At 36.7% G+C, this 17522-nt stretch overlaps 1 protein-coding gene across 5 annotated transcripts in view; it reads right to left on the reverse strand.

Moving 5' to 3' along the window:
- Positions 1-1005: 1005 nt before the first annotated feature.
- The window catches only part of lsamp (limbic system-associated membrane protein), a 737122-nt gene continuing 720605 nt past the window's right edge, over positions 1006-17522 (reverse strand). For all 5 annotated transcript variants that reach the window (XM_023351201.1, XM_023351200.1, XM_023351202.1 and 2 more), the window contains 2 exons: positions 8599-8747; positions 1006-5170 (listed from right to left, as the gene is read on the reverse strand). In XM_023351201.1, the coding sequence (XP_023206969.1) occupies positions 5073-5170; positions 8599-8747 (247 nt within the window). In that variant the 3' untranslated portion in view covers positions 1006-5072. The remainder of the gene's footprint in view (positions 5171-8598; positions 8748-17522) is intronic.

A 17522-nucleotide genomic window follows, 5' to 3' on the forward strand; every position in this document is an offset into this window, starting at 1 on the left:
GAAGTAGTCAAGAGACCCAAAGTTACTAGAGGAGCTACAAAGATGAACAGCAAAGGAGTGAGAACATTTTGACAGGACAACTATTAGTTATGGACACTAAAAAGACAAAATGGCCTTAATAGAAAAGTGGCAGGAAGGAAGGTATTGTTACATGAAAGTCAGAAGAACTACAATTTGCAGGTTGCCCCAAGTCCCATTTGGGCACAACAAACATGGATAAAGCGTGCTCTGTTCACATGAGACCAAAAATTTAATTTTTTACACCATGAAAACTAATGGGGCAAACTCTTCTCCCACAGCGAAACACAGCAGAGGGAGCATCATGCTTTGGAGATGTTTTTCTTTAACCAGGACTGTGATGCTGGATAGAGTTGATGGGTCATCTAAGCAAATTGACTGTGCTTTGGCGATTTTGCAAGAATGGGGAAAACAATTTTAGTTGAAATAATTACTACTGGCTAGTTGAGATGTATCCCTAAAGGCTTACAGCTGTAATTGCAGCTAAAGAGATAATTTTGTGTGACGTTTTTGACTGCTTTTCACCACAAGGGTAGACGGAAAATGGTTTTTGTTTTTCAAAAAAGCAGGTTAGAGTGAAATTTTAGCTCCAGCATATTAATTTGGATGGCAAAAATGCATATTTTGTGACAGTGCTGATGTATTAACCCAACTTCACATGCCATATGGATTATGCATAACAAGAATGGCAGATTACATGTTGGTGGCGGTGCAGAACTTCATTTAAAGTTCTGCAGCAACTGCAAAAAGTTCTACACTTTTTACTCACTATTTAGATGCAGAGACCAGAAACCCAGAGGACACTTTTGGATCAACATTGTTAAACTATTTTTTAGACTCCTGTTCTCCCAACCCAGAAATGGAATTAGACCAGAGGATACTTAGTAACTCTGAACAGGAGCACCTAGCTTACATACTTTAGATCAACATTAGATTCTTTTTCTTCTTTTGCTCTTTCCTTTGGTTTGTTATTTTGTTTGTATTTCCTTTTAAGTCCTGTAAAGCACTTTGTATTGCCTTGTTGCTGAAAATGTGCTATATAAATAAAATTACCTTTACCTTTTACCTTTTCAAAAGGCTCCACTTGTGTTTTGTTGTTGGCTATTTTTTTCCCATGTTATGTTTACCATTAATCTTGTGTGGAGGCCTTTTGTTTATATTCCATGCTTGACATGGAATATAAACATGTCAAGAATGGAAGCACCACTTACAGGTGTGGGGAGAGTAAAAACAATGTCTAGGACTGGTCTGTATTTACGAATGGATAAAAACATTTATGAAAACGGTGCCGTCTGGATAAATCTGTGTTTTTATAAATGATGATCCAGTTTAGAATAAGTAGACTGTCCTGTGTATGGGGGACTGGAGAGGTGGGTAGGATGAATACAAATTATATGCTACATTTATCAAAATTTTTTGAAAACCATGTCATTTTCATTTTATACCAAAATTCTTCACCACTTAAAATTCAAATGAAACACATTAGAGTTTATGGCTATAATGTAACAAAAAGCGTGTAAAAGTTCAAATGGTATGAATATATTTGCAAGGCGCTGTAAGTCAGTGCTATTTAGCTGGTTTTAACCTGCATGAATGTGCTTGGGCACCCACACTGCTGAGCTTAGCCTCATGCACTTGAACAACCTGAATGGTACAAAGATAGTCTATAAATCAACTTAAAATCCATTAATCAGAGTTCCCATAAATGTTTTGCTTTTAAGCAGAGATCATGCATACAAATGCTAAAATGAAGGCTTGAGGCAGTAAGAAGTTTTTTTTAACACCATGGTTGTCTGTCAGTCTTCTCCACTTAACTGATGAAAAAAGTCAGGGAGCAAAACGAAAAAAATAATGTCTACATCTGATCATCTGCTTCAGGTCAGCCATGCTCAGTTCTGCCCTTATTTTAAATAAAAAGACAGTGAGACAGAGCAGGAGGAATCAACATTTCTCTCTGGTAAACTGACCTGCTAAGATCTATTCCACAATAACAAAATTATATTGCTGTGCCTATTGCCGTGCCTAAAGTATGCTGCAAAGAAATGAAACACACCAGGTATATATGCATATATATAAAAAAAAACTAATGAAAAAAATGTGCAAGAAGGTGAAAGCATAAAATAAGCAGAGTCCTTAACACCTCCAAGAGTCAGAAATGTGATATTGGATTTGGTGTGACCAAAACAGCACTTCAAGTAAAAGCAGACTAGATTTTAAGTTCAACATCACTACCACAGACAGCTGCAACCTCAGAGGCAATCACCATGGAAACACTGAAACAAGTCTTTAAATACATGGTGAAAATGACAATAATTAAATGTTTGTTTTCAGATAACCGAGAATTGGTAGTGTTGAGCTAAGCAAAGGATTGCACAATCAGTCAGCTTTACAGTAGGTCAAAGAAAATGGTAAAAAGGCAGATAATAGTGCAGCAGGTTCACTGAGCCACACAGCTGCGCCCTGAACTGCACTCTATGAGTGAGTAAAGAAAAACCCACAGACATTTACTCATTAGTTCTTACAGAAATAAATCCTGTGAAAGCTTTGGCAAAGGACTTGGTGATTTGCTGCAGTTAAATTTAATCACTTTTTGCTGGCGATTGAGAGGAGTCATGTCCAGTGTTTAATATTCTGTTCTCGTGCTGAAGTCCAGGCATTTGAATGAGAATTGCAAGCTAACCATAATACTGCATTCTTAAAAAAATGTCAACTCAAGAATAAGCACAATAACAACAACAACAGCACAGAACTATCTGCTTTTAATGCATAACTTTGCCTTATTATATTCCCATCCAACGGGCTTCTATCAAAACTGTATGGCTGCCAGTTTAAAAGACCTACAAGTCTCAATAAGATGCTATCCTATAAAGAAACATCAAATTTCTCTTTTTATACAGTGCACCAGCGCTAAAGTTGTTGCCTTTAAATAAATTCATCCTTTATTTCACTATCATTTTGTCTCACTAAAATATTTAGCATTTGAGTACATTCAGTGGAGAAAAATACTGTTCTAAGAAATAATTATTGATAATAAAATCAACACTCTTCCTGCAAAATAAATGTAACTGTAGGTTTTCTTAAAAGGTTTACTTTAGCATTCATAATTGGAATTTATAGACATTTCTTAATCATTATAAATGAACTTCTTGGTTACTGGTATACAAAGTAAAAAAAAAAAAGTGGCTCAAAACCATTAAACAGTTCTACGTTTAAAGATAGATAGCCCTAACCCAAAGAGTCTGGAGTTTCACGAGACAGAGTAAAGTAGCACAGTGCTGCTCCTCCCCGACCTTTTGCTGCACACTGCCAATCGGTTGATTAAAGAAAGAGCGCAATTACAAGACAGCATTTTTGGAAATACTTAATACGTTGAATTTAGTTGCTTTTTTTCCACAGCAGCAGACACAGTTGTTGCTGAGCTCTTTTAAACATAAGCAAATTAATCACCTTAACATGTTTTTGGTTTTTAGTATTGTGCTGTAAAAAATTCTTCAAAGGTAACCGCTGGAGAACTGTATCAAAGACGGGCATCTTAGAGACACCATCCTACCATCATAAACTTCAAAAACTTCTTCCATAGCCAGCCCCGTCCATCCTTGTAATCTTTTTTTTTATGAGATTAAGTTTTACTTATCGTACTGGGAAAATGGGGTTCTACAAAGTTGTACCAACATGTGTGCCACCAGTCTTGTAGTGAAAAGAAACAATTTTCTTTATGCAGAGTACTTTTATCCACTCTGCATAAACATACTCGGTATTATTATTTATAAGATCAGGTTGCTACAATAAATTTATTTTAAGGCAGTTTATTCATCTTTACCGGAGGTGCCAATAAATGTGGTGGGTATTGTACATAAGGTATTTTGGTTGAAGTGTGCTGTAAAAATGAATGAGATAAAGATGGAAAAAATAGCATGAACATCATATATCGTCATGAATATTTCTGTACCATGTCATAGTAAAACAAACACTCTTTGAGAAGAGAAAAACTTAAGTCATTCATTGGTGTCATACGTATATATTTTTTTCTCCAAATCCCCACTGTCTAGCAGAATGATCCTAAAATACCTCAGCTAAAAGTATGAACTGCAACAATGTTCTCTGAAATCCTGGTGTTACAGTGGCAGAACTTATCTTAGAGAGATACAAAATTGAACTATGTACAGTACGCATAATTATAACCTACATGGGTATCTTTTTTTGTCAGTTCTGCTTTTTCTTTTGTAATAAAGGCGGGTAGTAGCAAAGCCACTGGATGAGGACGTAAAGGATGGTTTAGCTCGGCAGGATTCACTCACTGCATCATCCTCTCTAAGATTGCCTGCCATTGTCCAAATGTTACTGAGTGAAGAGCTGTGCTGCTAAGGCTCTGCATCTGTGTTCCAGCTGAGTCGCCTCATGTTATGATTGAACACATTCAACACCAAAATCTCATTTCGTCAAAAAAAAAAAAAAAAAAAAATCAGATACATTAGTTTTTCCCTTTGAGTTTTGCACTTTAGCTTCAAATATTTGTGTATATTTGGCAAATATGTTGCACGTTGCTTTTTAACGTATGGGTTAAAATCACAATAACATAACAGATCTTACATGTACTCAAAAGAGCTGATTGTTGGTATCCCAGTTTTTGGGATCCTTCTGCTGTTATCCCCATGAAAAATAAAGAGGGGTGGAAAGATCCAAATCAGACCCAAAAACAAAATGTTACAGACACAAAATAGTGCATACAAATTAAAAACAACATCACAAATCTTTGTAAGAGCACTGTTTGCTTGTTTTGTCCTTCATTCCACTGTTTTTATTTGTTGGTAAAACATCTTACTCCATCATAACTCATCGCTTCTCATAATATCTCTAAGCCGTACTCAAGAGTGCTCGAGAGCACGTAAGGTTTTTGTACTGTGATGCAAACAGTCTACGGGAGGGAGGCGGCAGCGTTGGTAATAAAGTAGCGAAAAGGATGTCATTGAGTTGAAGAGCGGGAGGACGGGAAAGTAGGGGGAGGAGGGCTGGGCGGTCAGGGGTGGGGTCAGCGAGAGAGCTGGATGACGGTATTAACACTTGAAGAAAAGGCAGGCAAAGGAGGCCAACAGGAGCCACAGTGATAGAGATGCACAAGCAGAGCCGTTGATGTCTCGACCTGTCCCAGGTCCTGCAAGAGAGGCAAAGAAGGGAGTCAACAAGGTTTTAATGAAGCAAAAGGGATGTGATACTACTCAAATCTGATGCTTTAGTTAGATAGAAGCAATCTCCCACTGATGATGTCACCAGGGTGTAGGAAAGAACACACTGGTTACACTGTAGTGAAAATAAGATGTCTTTAGGACATATAAACAAAGCTTGATCATCTGGAAGAAACACTCAAATAGAAAGTGAACACATCAGCCTGTTTCATGTGAGCCAGCATTTGACACCATATATTTTACATTAGTTATATTTCTGATGATTTGATGGAGAGAAAGGTTTAACTACAAAAGGAATCACAACAGACTGTTTGCTGACATCTAGTGGCTTCAGAGTGTCATTGACGGATCCATTGAACAATTACGTTTTTTGACAGGGCTTCTAAAATTTCATGTTCAATGGTCTGAATCATATTTCTAAAAACTATTGATGGGAGAAGCCCTGTTATCATACTTTTTATTTTACTAATAAAAGAAATGAAACTTCATCCATGCAGTATTTGTTACTCAAAGCCTCAAAGTCTAATTTAATGACAAATTTAAAGTTAAACTTGATTAACTTAAGCAGCTCAAGCACCAACAAAAAAAGAATAAACGAAACAAATAAACTGAGTTTAGAGGGCTACAGGCTACTCAGATGTCAGGCTAAAACACAAATAAAGACATTTTTAGATTCAAAATTTAATTGGCAGTAAGACTATATAGCATAAAGGAGATGTACACTAGTACAACAAATATTACGGTATGCAACTTTCTTTTAAAATAAAAAAGACCTGATGAAAATATACACGCATATAAAGATCATACAATCATCAATGTGCAAATGGTAATTTTGTAAGCTATTCATCAGTTGTTGTAATGACTATGCCAAGAAAAAAAATGGTGCACTAACATAGATATAATTTGAATTGGTCATGTTGATAATAAAGACATAACAGTTCTGCAGTTAAGTTCTGCACAACAAACAGCATTTATTCCTGTTTTGTTTCTCTTGATTTGAACAGACCTTTTGGAGTTTCCTCTAGCATTTTACATTTCAGCATGTTGAGCTTTCAATGACACTACAAAAACAAAATCACATGAAACAAATTACATTACTTAACTCACACCCTGCAGCAAGCTTAAGCTTTGGTCAAACATCATTAGGCAGCACTGCTGCAGACGCTTTGCTCTGGAAGCTGGTGAACCTGATTTAACTCTGCCTCTGCTCTACATCTCATTTTTTATTGTTTTACAGCTTCGGAACGAGCAACATTATTTCATAAAGGGTTTAGGTAACGCTATTTTATGCTGGTATTTGTGATTGAATGTCGGTGTGCTATCTGCAGTGTTTTTCAGAAGTGAATCTTTATCCTTGTTATTATCTTACAACAAATGCTACATTTTCAAAATTACAAAAAACAATCTGAGCAGGGTGGCATACATTAGCATTTAGCTCTCTTTGGCCTGATACCAAGGCCAATGCTCTTAGGAGTTACTTAACTAGTAAAATCTAATGTTTTTCTGTCCATCATCAAAAGACAGAAAAACTATAAACATATAATGCCATAGATGTTGCTCTAAACAGGTTAGCCAATAAGAGCGTTGTGCAGAAAAGCAACTGAGAGATAAATGGCAACTTTATGAAGAGATTCCCAGCTCAAGTGGGAACATTTTTTGACTGGACACAAACACTCCTGTCAACGCCTCCCGGACTCCACAAATCTGGCGTCTATGGAACAGTGCCAAGAATTAAGCCATTGTTTCACAAACCTCATTAGCAGTTTGCCACAAGTCATGTAGGGATCACAACAAACATATGGAAAAAGGTGCTCCAATCACATCAGAATAATATGCAGCTCTTGGTCTGCCAGTTAATTTCATTATGTTGCCATATCCTTTGTGAGTTTCCTAGTTTATTCTTTTGTTCTGTTCCTTGTACATTTGAATTTATTTTTCTTCTTTTCCCATTTGGTTTGAAGATATTTTCTGAGTCTTAGTTCAGCTCCCATTTTGTTAATAACAGTACTCTCTCTCCCCCAGTTTCCATGCCCTCTCTCTGCTACAGCTTTTCCTGATATCACCTGATAAGTTCACCTCATTCCTTTGTCATTTTCCACCTCTGCCTCTTTATTTGAGCTCGTGGCTTTTTCTTGTTTCTGTGCTGTAGTTTTTGTTCCTCTGCATGCTCCATCTCCTGTTAACCTTGTTTCAAGACTTACACGATTTCTTTTTCTATTAAACCTTCCACAGACCTTTGTCAAATGTCTCTCTGTGTACTAGCCCTGCTTCAATCATACAAAAGATGACAGTATTGTAATATTGTGTGAAAAAAGGCAACAATTTATGATACAATCCTGGCCATATTGGTAGCCAGTGAAGGCAATGTTTAATCATTAATCATTTATTTTCTTCTAGGCTGTTGTGATCTCCAAAAGCTGATTAGAAAGTTTTTTTGCTAACAAAAATATGGAAAATGGGAAATAAAATATTCCTAAAAGGAGCTCATGTAATCAGACATCTACAGTATATGCCTTTAACAAAGAGATAGGGTAAAACTAATTGTTATTCACAGTAGCAAATACTGTACAGTTTCAGACCATTTTTGCTTGAGTTTTTTTTTTTTTTACTTGGTTAAATGCACAGGGACAGGTTCTGGTCAAACTAAACAAATGAGCAGACATACCTCAAACCAGCATGACAGTGGATAGGTGTTGATTTGGCTCCTTTTTGTAGCAAGAGGATCTGTCCATCTTCAACTTACAAAACTGACTTTTCCATCAGACACAATTGCACTATTTTAAGACTTAGTTGCAACTGAATACAGGGATAAAGAAAAACATCTCTTTGAAAAAGTCTGGACCTCAGTTTCTAACCTCTCTATTGATCCTATCAGTAGTTCTACTATTAACTTACCCTATTGCTACACCTGGTAAGAACTAGATTATTTTTGAGAACTTATAACGATGTCCTTACCTCTGGTTATGAAGACTCATGGAAACTTGAGTTTGTGAACTGTTGAAATTGAAGACTTTAAATCTTTCTTAACTTTCAAATATCACCCTCACTCTTTTGCTGCGCGTCTATATTTCCACACAAGACTGTGTTCAATGCAGAGATATATCTATCCTATATACCAAATTAGAAAAACTACTATTCACAGAGGCTTTAAGTCTCTGCTTGGCTTCCAGATGTCGACTGGTAAAGCTTGTAGCAAAACTGAAAAAATCTGCAGTGAGAAAAACTCTGTGCTGACATTTAATGATTCAGAGGGAAATAAGATGAATTGAATTAATACTTTAAAGTCAATACGTTTCATAAGTTTTAAAGTTATAGAGACAGTCTACCTCTAAAAAACCAATCTCATTTGGATAAACTTCTAGTTTATACAATATAAGGCCACAGACTCTGTACTCACTATAGAGGAAAACGCTGGAACTCTGAGCACCCAGACGGTTTGAGGCCACACAGGTGTAGTTCCCGTAATCTTCTTCAGTGACATTGGCAATCATGAGGATAGTGTTACCGCCAAGAATCTGGATATTGATGCCTTGAGTATTAGACAGCCTGAAAAAGAGACAAACAGAAAGAGGAAGAACAATTTCAGGTGGAGAGTTATCTGCCAAATCAAAAGCATGAGAGTTAGTTAAAAATGTAGATATACATGACACATGAATTTGATACGAGCAAACAACAGCAAAGTTCAATCTTGTGCATAGTCATTTTGAACTTTTTTCATTAACAGATTGATACAATGCAGTAAACTTGACTTTTATGAGGGTCTGCAGCACACTGCTCAGATTTATTTTTCTTTTCACCATATAAAAATGAGAAAACTGCTGTTTTAAAGCTTGAGTTATGTGCAGTCAAATGTCCTTGAGGATGAAACATTCCTTCTATTCCAGTTATTTGCTAAAAAATTCCCACAACACAGTTTTGCAGCCCTTTCTGACAGGGACAGTATTCATACTTCTTTAGCATTTTCACACTTTGTGTCATAACAACCATAAACTTCACCGTGTTTTGTAGGGATTTTATTTTGAACATATACCTTTCACATACAGAGTTTTGCATGATGGCTAAACAAGTTTTGTCTTGGTTTTGTTTTACCAGAAATAATTCACTTACTCGAATTATGGATCACTGTAGATCTTTCAGAGTTACAGTGCCTAAAAAATAATCACCACTTTGAATGTTTTAACCTTTTCATTGATTTTGCAAATCAATCACAATAAACTTTTGGCTTTTTTTTTTTTACCAAAAAAAAAAAAAATGTTAAAGTGAAAACTGATTATACACAATTATTATTCAACAGAGTCGGGTAGTAATTAGATCAAAATATAGTTTTGTTGGACATCAGATGAGACACTCTGTTTGACAGACACATAACACTCCACTCCCCACAAACACACCCCGTCCACTGTGAAGCATGGTGGTGGCAGCTCATTCTGAGAATCCAGCTAAAGCTATACAGTACAGAAATGAAAGTGGATATTCTCGAGTAGCCCATTCAAAGACCAGACCACAAATCAATTGAGAATTTGTGGCTGGACTTCCTTTCCAAGGAAGAACGGAGTAAAACTGCAGCGTTAGGATGGGTAGCATGACTGAGATCTATCCACACAGACTCCATGCTATGATCTATCTACTGCATACTGATTTGAAGGGGATAAATATTTATGCAATCACTATAGTAAATTATTTTGTTAAAAAAGCCAAATGTTGTTGATCAGGATTAATTTCAAAATTCAATAAAAGGGTAAAGTGTCAAAGGGAGTGAATGGAGTGGGGTGTAATTATGCCAGACTCTATTCTTGGATAATGAATTGAACAAAAACTCTGTGAAATTTTCCACACTTTGAATATTGTTTTGTAAACTAACCCTGGTTAAACTTCTCCAGAACTTTCTTTTTGACCTGTTGGCTGTGATCCTTGGTCTTTGTGCTGCTTTATGTTCACCAACATTTTCTAACAAACCTCTGATGCCTTCACAGAACAGCTGGATTTACACTGGTAGGACATGTTCACTATTTAGGTGACTTCTGAAGGCAATTATTCATATAAGCAAACCAAACCTTTCAGAGTTTAATTTATATTTTTTATACATGGTTTTAATTTGACAAAATGTGAAAATTAAAGCCCTGTACGAATGACTTTGTCAGGCATATGTCTACTTTGAGTCCAGTTTGCAGCGAATTAAAAACTCAACATGCCTCTGGAAATATGCGTCAGTAAAAGTGTACAACTCGCTGAAAACCATTCCCTTAATTATCATACTCAAATAAAAGTATTTTTATGAAAAGATGCACATGATACATTCTGCTTGTCCTCGAAGCCTTTTACATCTTGAACGAAGTGAAGTTCATTTCAGGCACCTCAACTTAATCCTGCTTAAGCCTGTGTAATTGGTAATCGGAATTTGAGCAGGAGACCGAGACGTTTGTGCTGACGCATGCTGGGCTGATAGAAAGTATTAACATAAAAAGGGAAACTCACATCATAGCACAGCATAACTCGGCACACAGGGGAGCAGGGGAACTTGATAAAGTGCTGAAGCCCCTACCATGGGGACACCTTGGGAACGGAGGCGGCGAGCGCATTTGTGTTTGAAAGTCAAAGAGAGAGCACGAAGAGAGGGCAAGTGCTCCAGCAGTGCCCCGCGCTTCATCTAAAAGCAAACCTCTCGGCTGCAAAGATAAGGCCAGAAGCAGCAGCAGCAGATATATTCTCCGGTGCTTTTTCATGAGAAGTGACTGCACTATTAAAAAGGCCCTTCTGCCCACCGAACCCAGTGAGAAAACCAGATAATACGCAGAGCTGCAGGGAGCCAAGAGCAAACAGCTGCTTTCACAAAAGATTACAATTGATGATAGTGATGCAGCAGCAAGGGGGTAGACTGACCTAAAGAGGATGAAAGAACTTTCTTTTGTTGTCAGAGTGTAAGTCTTTTGTTCTTATAAGTGATGCAAAGGTTATTTACGGTATTTAAGAGAAGAAAGCTGAGTGCTTTATCTTCAGTTCAGCTTTTAACAAGCTCAGTGTTACTTCCTTTGGTGCACTTTTCTAATCTACAATCTGCACTTTTACTCAGCAAGGATTTAAAATGTACCCTTATATATATATTCCTGCATGTTTGCCAGCTTCTTAATATAGAACAAGACTGGAACCTTTCATCAAAAACGTTGCCAGAAATGGTGCTCTTTTTTTTTTTGTCAGAGCAGCACTTTTAAGAGATTGATATCTTTCTCCACAGGAAGAGGGCAGCAGAGCGCTACTGGACGTCTTTAACCATTTTAAGCCTGCCTCACATAGCTGATGTAACATTAAACTTCAGATCAAAATGATTTGACCTCTCAATTTAGCGGACAGCGCGCAGCATGAGCACCGGACTGCGGTCCTGGGCCGGTGCAGATGAAACACTGGAGCAAATCATCAGATGGACAGATTTGATTGTGTGATGTGTAGGAGCATTGAAAGTAGGTTATCACTGCCAGGGAATGTGACAAGCCTGTTATGATTCAAGGCTGATGATAAATGTAATCAAGTGGAGAGTCCTGCTGAGAGTCATAACCCAGGGATGATTGAAAATGGTCCATGGGTAGTGACAGTCGTCTATGGGCTGACAAAAAACAAAAAAAACAAAAAAAAACCCAAATGTATCTGTCTGTCACATTAGCTGACAGCTCTATTTGAAAATTCTTCAAGTCAGAAGTTTGGTGTCTTATAAAAAAAAAGCTTCAACCTTTTCACATTAGAATTTTTTTTCACAAATAAGAATTTAAAAAGTATTGCATGTATGGAGCCATTATCCTGATTCCCCTAAATAAAATGCAAAATGCAAAACCATTGTTCAAAAAAAGATCAGATGAAGGTCCATTTTAGCAGTTTTTGCCAGGCACATCAAAGATGTGGAAACAAGGTGCTCTGGTCAGTGGAGTCCGTAAACATGCCTAAACACAACATGATTTGTGTGGTGGAAAACTAACACTGTACATCATCCTGAAGGACACAATTCCCTTCATGAAACATAACAGTGGCAGCTTCATGCTGAAAGGAAACTTTTTTCTAGCAAGAAAAGTAAAGCTATTCATAGCTGGTAAGAAAATGGAAGAATCTAAATGTAGAATAATTGTGGAAGAAGACACTTTATATCAGGTGGCACAAGATATGGTCAGGAGAAAATACAGACATTTGATTATTGGGTGACAAAAGTTTTTTTTTGGTTGAGGCGTTTCATATTTGGACAATTGTTTCTGCTGTTGACAGAATAAACCTAGTTTGTAGATGTGGATAGATTGTGAAGATGGGCACCAAAAGTGTTTTTCCTGTAATTGCAGCAAAATTAAATGCATGCTGGACTTTTAAGATTTTCATCTATAAAATTTTTGCAAACCTTGCATCCTTTTCCTTCCACTTGTGGTGATTCAGAGAAAATCCCAATAAAACACAGAATTTTTTTACTTTAAGATAATAAAATGTAAAAGATATTAAGTGGTGTAAAGTACATAGGCACGTTTCTGTGTTAATGGAGAGATTCTACCAAAAATTAATTGAAAATTCCCTCACATTTATGACAGTTTGCTCTGGACCTTATCACATTATTAAATCATTATTATGGCATCAAGTATCTATGAGTTATCACCCACAGCCTGCTGATTTAAGATGATGCTCAGCCCTCTGAGGTAAACCAATTATTTATGTGCTGTGGGCTCTCAGATTGTTGCGCTGTGGGAGATGCTGTGAAGTCATGATTCATTTCTGTTTTAGAGCACGAGCTGGGCTTTATCGCCTGAGGGGGTCCACAAATTCGTGTGAGACAGACTGAAGGTGGAGATGCACACAGACACAGTTGAGTTAAGCCTCTATGCTCAGTCCTCTGCACACCAGCATTTGCTCACATACTTGTGCCAAACCGCTTGTTCCAAATCAAGAGGGTTTGCTTCGCCAGCTTTAAAAACTTCCAATTATGTCATAACATTGCAAAAAAATGGCATCTTTTGGTTTTGCATATATTATCTGTCGAGGCCACAATGAAAATTTCTCAGTTTCCGCAAACAATTTGTTGTTGAATCAGAAACAAAAGCTGTTTTAAAGTACAAGAGCTGAAGAGAAACAATGAACTGCAATTATAAGAAAACCATGCAAATATAATCTTACATTACAGCTGTATCTGTGCGTACCTGCTCTAAATACTAGGTTGGGGTATGAAAGGTCTGCTGGTATTAAGTTCAAGGTTAAATTTTTTGCCATTCTTTATCTACAGAAAAGTACTTTTGGTGACATCTGGTGTGACTTTTAGAATAAAAGTTCTTGACAATAAAAACCTTGACAAGAACAAAAGCTTTGATTTAGCTATTATTAAAGTGATTTTTTTTTCCTGTAAGGGCATAATTACATAGCAAATGCCTTTATTTTCTGAATGAAATGTGATAACCCTGTGTTAAAAGCTCATTCAGTTTATAGACTCACAGTCACAAGATCTAATAGAGTAGAACTAAAAGACTGGGAACTTTTTATTTTTTATTTCTGATAAAATATATTTTTCAAAACTAAAACACAATCTAAGAGAAAAGCACACACATGTCTTATGTGTTATAGTTCCAAGTCAAAGTGGCAGAGGAAAATAGGAAAATGAGAAAAAAAAGAACAAAGGCTTTCTGCACGTTACAAAAAGCTAACTTTTCATTTAATGTGTCACAAAAATGAAAACAGTGATGAAGCTGGATTGGTAATTTCTCTAATTGTGTGTTCTCTAATAATGTGGTTGTTCAATTATTTCTGCCTTTTTTGTGGAAAATGAAATTTTCAACTCTGGTGAAGTGAAAACATCTCAGAATTATTTGATTATTAAAAACAAAATAAGTTAAGGACAGGGGGTCAGCTTGAAATAAAGTGAACAAAACCGCTTGGAAATATCATACCTCCATATTCCATATGACTAAATACTCTATCAAACGGATAACAGAGTATTGGCAAACTGTTAGTCCCAAGTCAATCAGCTGTCGAGCCCTTCAGGCCCTAAAGCAAACGGTGGCTTGGTGAAGAACATATACAGTAGCTGTTGACTAGTCTCTGTGGGAAGTTGACCCACAGCTCAAATAAATGGCTCGTATAGGCATTGCTTTAACAAACATGACAGGCAGATGGAAGATAACGGGGCTGTCAAGACTCAACCTTGTTAACGTCTCCTGATTCCTTATCTGCAGAATATTAATGACAAAGGTCCCAAAGGAAAACTTCCAGTGCTGCGTTATTCTTCAAACTGAGGTGGGTGAAACAACACTTCTAAGTTGACACATTTAATTGACTTTTAATGCAACTTTTAAAGCAACTTTGCATTGAAAGTGTCATTCTTTACAGAATGACACTTCATGACTACAGTTATAAATTAATAAAGACTTCTTCATGTTCATAACTGGTGTTATGTCATATTTATGACAGTGCCATGTCAGTCTTATGAACACCCCTTCAAATAAAATGTTATATTATGCAGTATAATAAAAATATTATTATTTTTTTTTTTTTACACTTTGTGACCCTGGTCTGTGAAAAGCGCTATAGAAATAAAGTTTACTTACTTACTTACTTACTTATGTCAAAAAGAAATTTAACTTTGTGATTTAACATCAGCTCTTTCTGACAACTCTGTCGTCCGGAAGTCATTGCAACACCGCTCCTCTATTAATACATTAACAATGCTTTTACCAGCATTTCTTTGAGAAGTAGCTTGTATAATGAGCTCAGCGTATGTATAGTTCTACCAGGTGTTTGCTAAAAGCTGCTGGTGCTCTGTGAGGCGAAAGCTCAGAAGCTTGGAAGCTGCAGCTCTGAGGAGGAGCTTCTTTCCTCGAAGGCAGTGCTCGATTCCACCAATTATTTTGCACAGATGAATTAGTGCCACATGAGATTAAAGGATTTCTCAAACAAGCATGCAGGTTACTGATGAAGAAATAACATTATAACATAATGCAAAACACAAAAATGTTAATTTTTCGTAACAAAAAACTTTCACAATGTTCAAGGTTTTTGAGATAAACCTGTATATTGCAAATGTTGTGTTCTGTGGTATTCTGTAGGTGATTTTAGCAGCAGTTGTTAAGTTTAAGTGATTATTGACCAGCAGTAGAAAATGTTTGAAAATGTGTTGTTGTTTTTTTCACTGTCAAATGCATTAGTCGCAGAAAGTCAATTAGAAAGAGCTCCTTTACAATATAAAAGTTGGATGTGCCTTAGTAGAAGTGTCTGTGTATGCTCAGTTTTAACATCCCTTTAATGCTGTCATGGTTGCAACTTAGATGATCCATTGTGGTTGTGTTAAATTTTTTATATCTATATAGGAAATCAAATACTGTAATGAAAAGTGTCAACTTTTAAATATATCACTTTTAACTTCAGCAAAATTTTGACAGCATCATTAAACGACAATTGAAATGCCAATTTTACAGGTGACCTTTGTGTTCGTGAAGTTAAACCAATGAACCGTGCAAGCTCATGAGCAAGACATTACCTTTAGAATCAGGTAAAGAAGACAGAATATGCTACAGAGCATTAACTTTGGTTCTTGCAGAAGACGTATAAAATTAGGAAGCCAACCATGGCTAAATTGCAGTTTTATGGTGCATTAGGATCATCATCCAAGGAGAAAGAGGAATAACACTTTCCACTGGCAGAGAGGGAGCTGAGTTGCCATGAAGAGGCACAGAGCCAGAATCCTCCAGGGGATAAAACCACTGAGATAGATGAAGGTTGCAAACAACAGATAATGCAAAAATATTTCAGCGACCATAAATCTCTCCTTTCAAGCTCAGACGTGATAGGCCTATTACTTTGGAGACCAAGTCTCTGATAACACTTGTGACTGCTCTAATATTTCCTTGCTATCTTCGGTAAACTTTTCCTGCTGTAGCAGGGGGATGAGAGAAATTACACATCATTGATTTCTTTTTTTTTATTATTATCCACAGAGGCCAAAGCTTTCCTAGCACAAGGAGGCGGGAGATGAGTTTACTGCAAATGAGCAAAATGTCTCAGGTTGTTGAGAGTCAAGTGCTGAATTGAAATAACTTGAATGTCATTACCTTTGAACATCATTTCATTTCGATTGTATTCCAGTATTTTTAGACAGATGCATGAGACTTGAATTGATGGTTTTCTAATGGACATCTGGCTGGTAACACAATTTGGAATATGGCACGGAACGTGAGTAGCTTGATTTGTGTTTTCATTGATTTATGAGGGAAGAGATTTTTAGTTGCAGTACTTCATGAAACAATTGGTTACTACAAGACGGATGATCTGTCCTTTGTCTCTTCAATAAAGAATGTCAAAAAAATCCACTCCTTTCCAAGTAATAGCATTCAATTAAGAGACTAACAGCCAAGGGAGAGCTGAAGTGGGTGATTAGTCATTATTGAACTACAATGATGATTTCATTCTACATTACAATGGGACCACTATGGTCCTATTGTCTATTAAGACTTGAGAAAGAAAAGGAAAAGATCCAATTATAAGCAATGGACAAAGAGACATAAAAAATGTGTAGAGCTGGCAGTAAAGTGATTAAGTTTCTGCTATATCTGGAAGCTAAGGATAAGTCAACACAGGACAATATGCAAGAAAAGCTACTGAAACTCAAAAAAACAGTGAAAGCAAGTATTTTAGACAAACACTGCAACATAGGAGGCACTATTTAATAAGGTACTAAGTATTGTGCAAGTAAGTAACTTACTGTTAACGATAAATAAATGTAACTATGTATGCTAAGCACATGTAAATAGCTAACATATTTTTTTCTCTCTAACTCTGGGGAAGTCAGTTTAGGTCTCCATGTCCAGTCTTGGAGAGCTATTGACCTGCAACATTCATCTGCATCCCTGCGTCAACACACATGAGTCCCCTCCTTAGCATGTCATTCAGCTCTGCAGTGGTCCAGCAACAGTTGATTCAATTGACTCAGGTATAGTGACAGTAGGATGCATCTATATTTTTGTAAATTTACAAGAAATATTTCTACAAAAATGTGTGTCCACACAAGTTGCAGCTCCACAGAAAATGATGTAGGAGATATGCCAGGCCAATCGGTGGCACTGTAAAACCGCCAGAGAACGACACAAAAAACACTGAATTATGTCATATTTGTTTTTTGTGAGTCGGGTGCATGTTAGATAGAGAGAGACGGCGCTTCATTTTGATTTTCATCATTTAAAAAAGCTACGTATCACATGGCCACATGGAAACATAAAGCCAGCGTTTTGAAATTTGTCCACTGGAAACCGATTTCAAAAATGATAATTTCTCATCTCCCAAGATGCTCGATCCATGTGGATCAACAGCCTAGACTTT

The sequence above is a fragment of the Xiphophorus maculatus genome, chromosome 18, assembly GCF_002775205.1.
Source record: "Xiphophorus maculatus strain JP 163 A chromosome 18, X_maculatus-5.0-male, whole genome shotgun sequence".
NCBI classification, from domain to species: domain Eukaryota; kingdom Metazoa; phylum Chordata; class Actinopteri; order Cyprinodontiformes; family Poeciliidae; genus Xiphophorus; species Xiphophorus maculatus.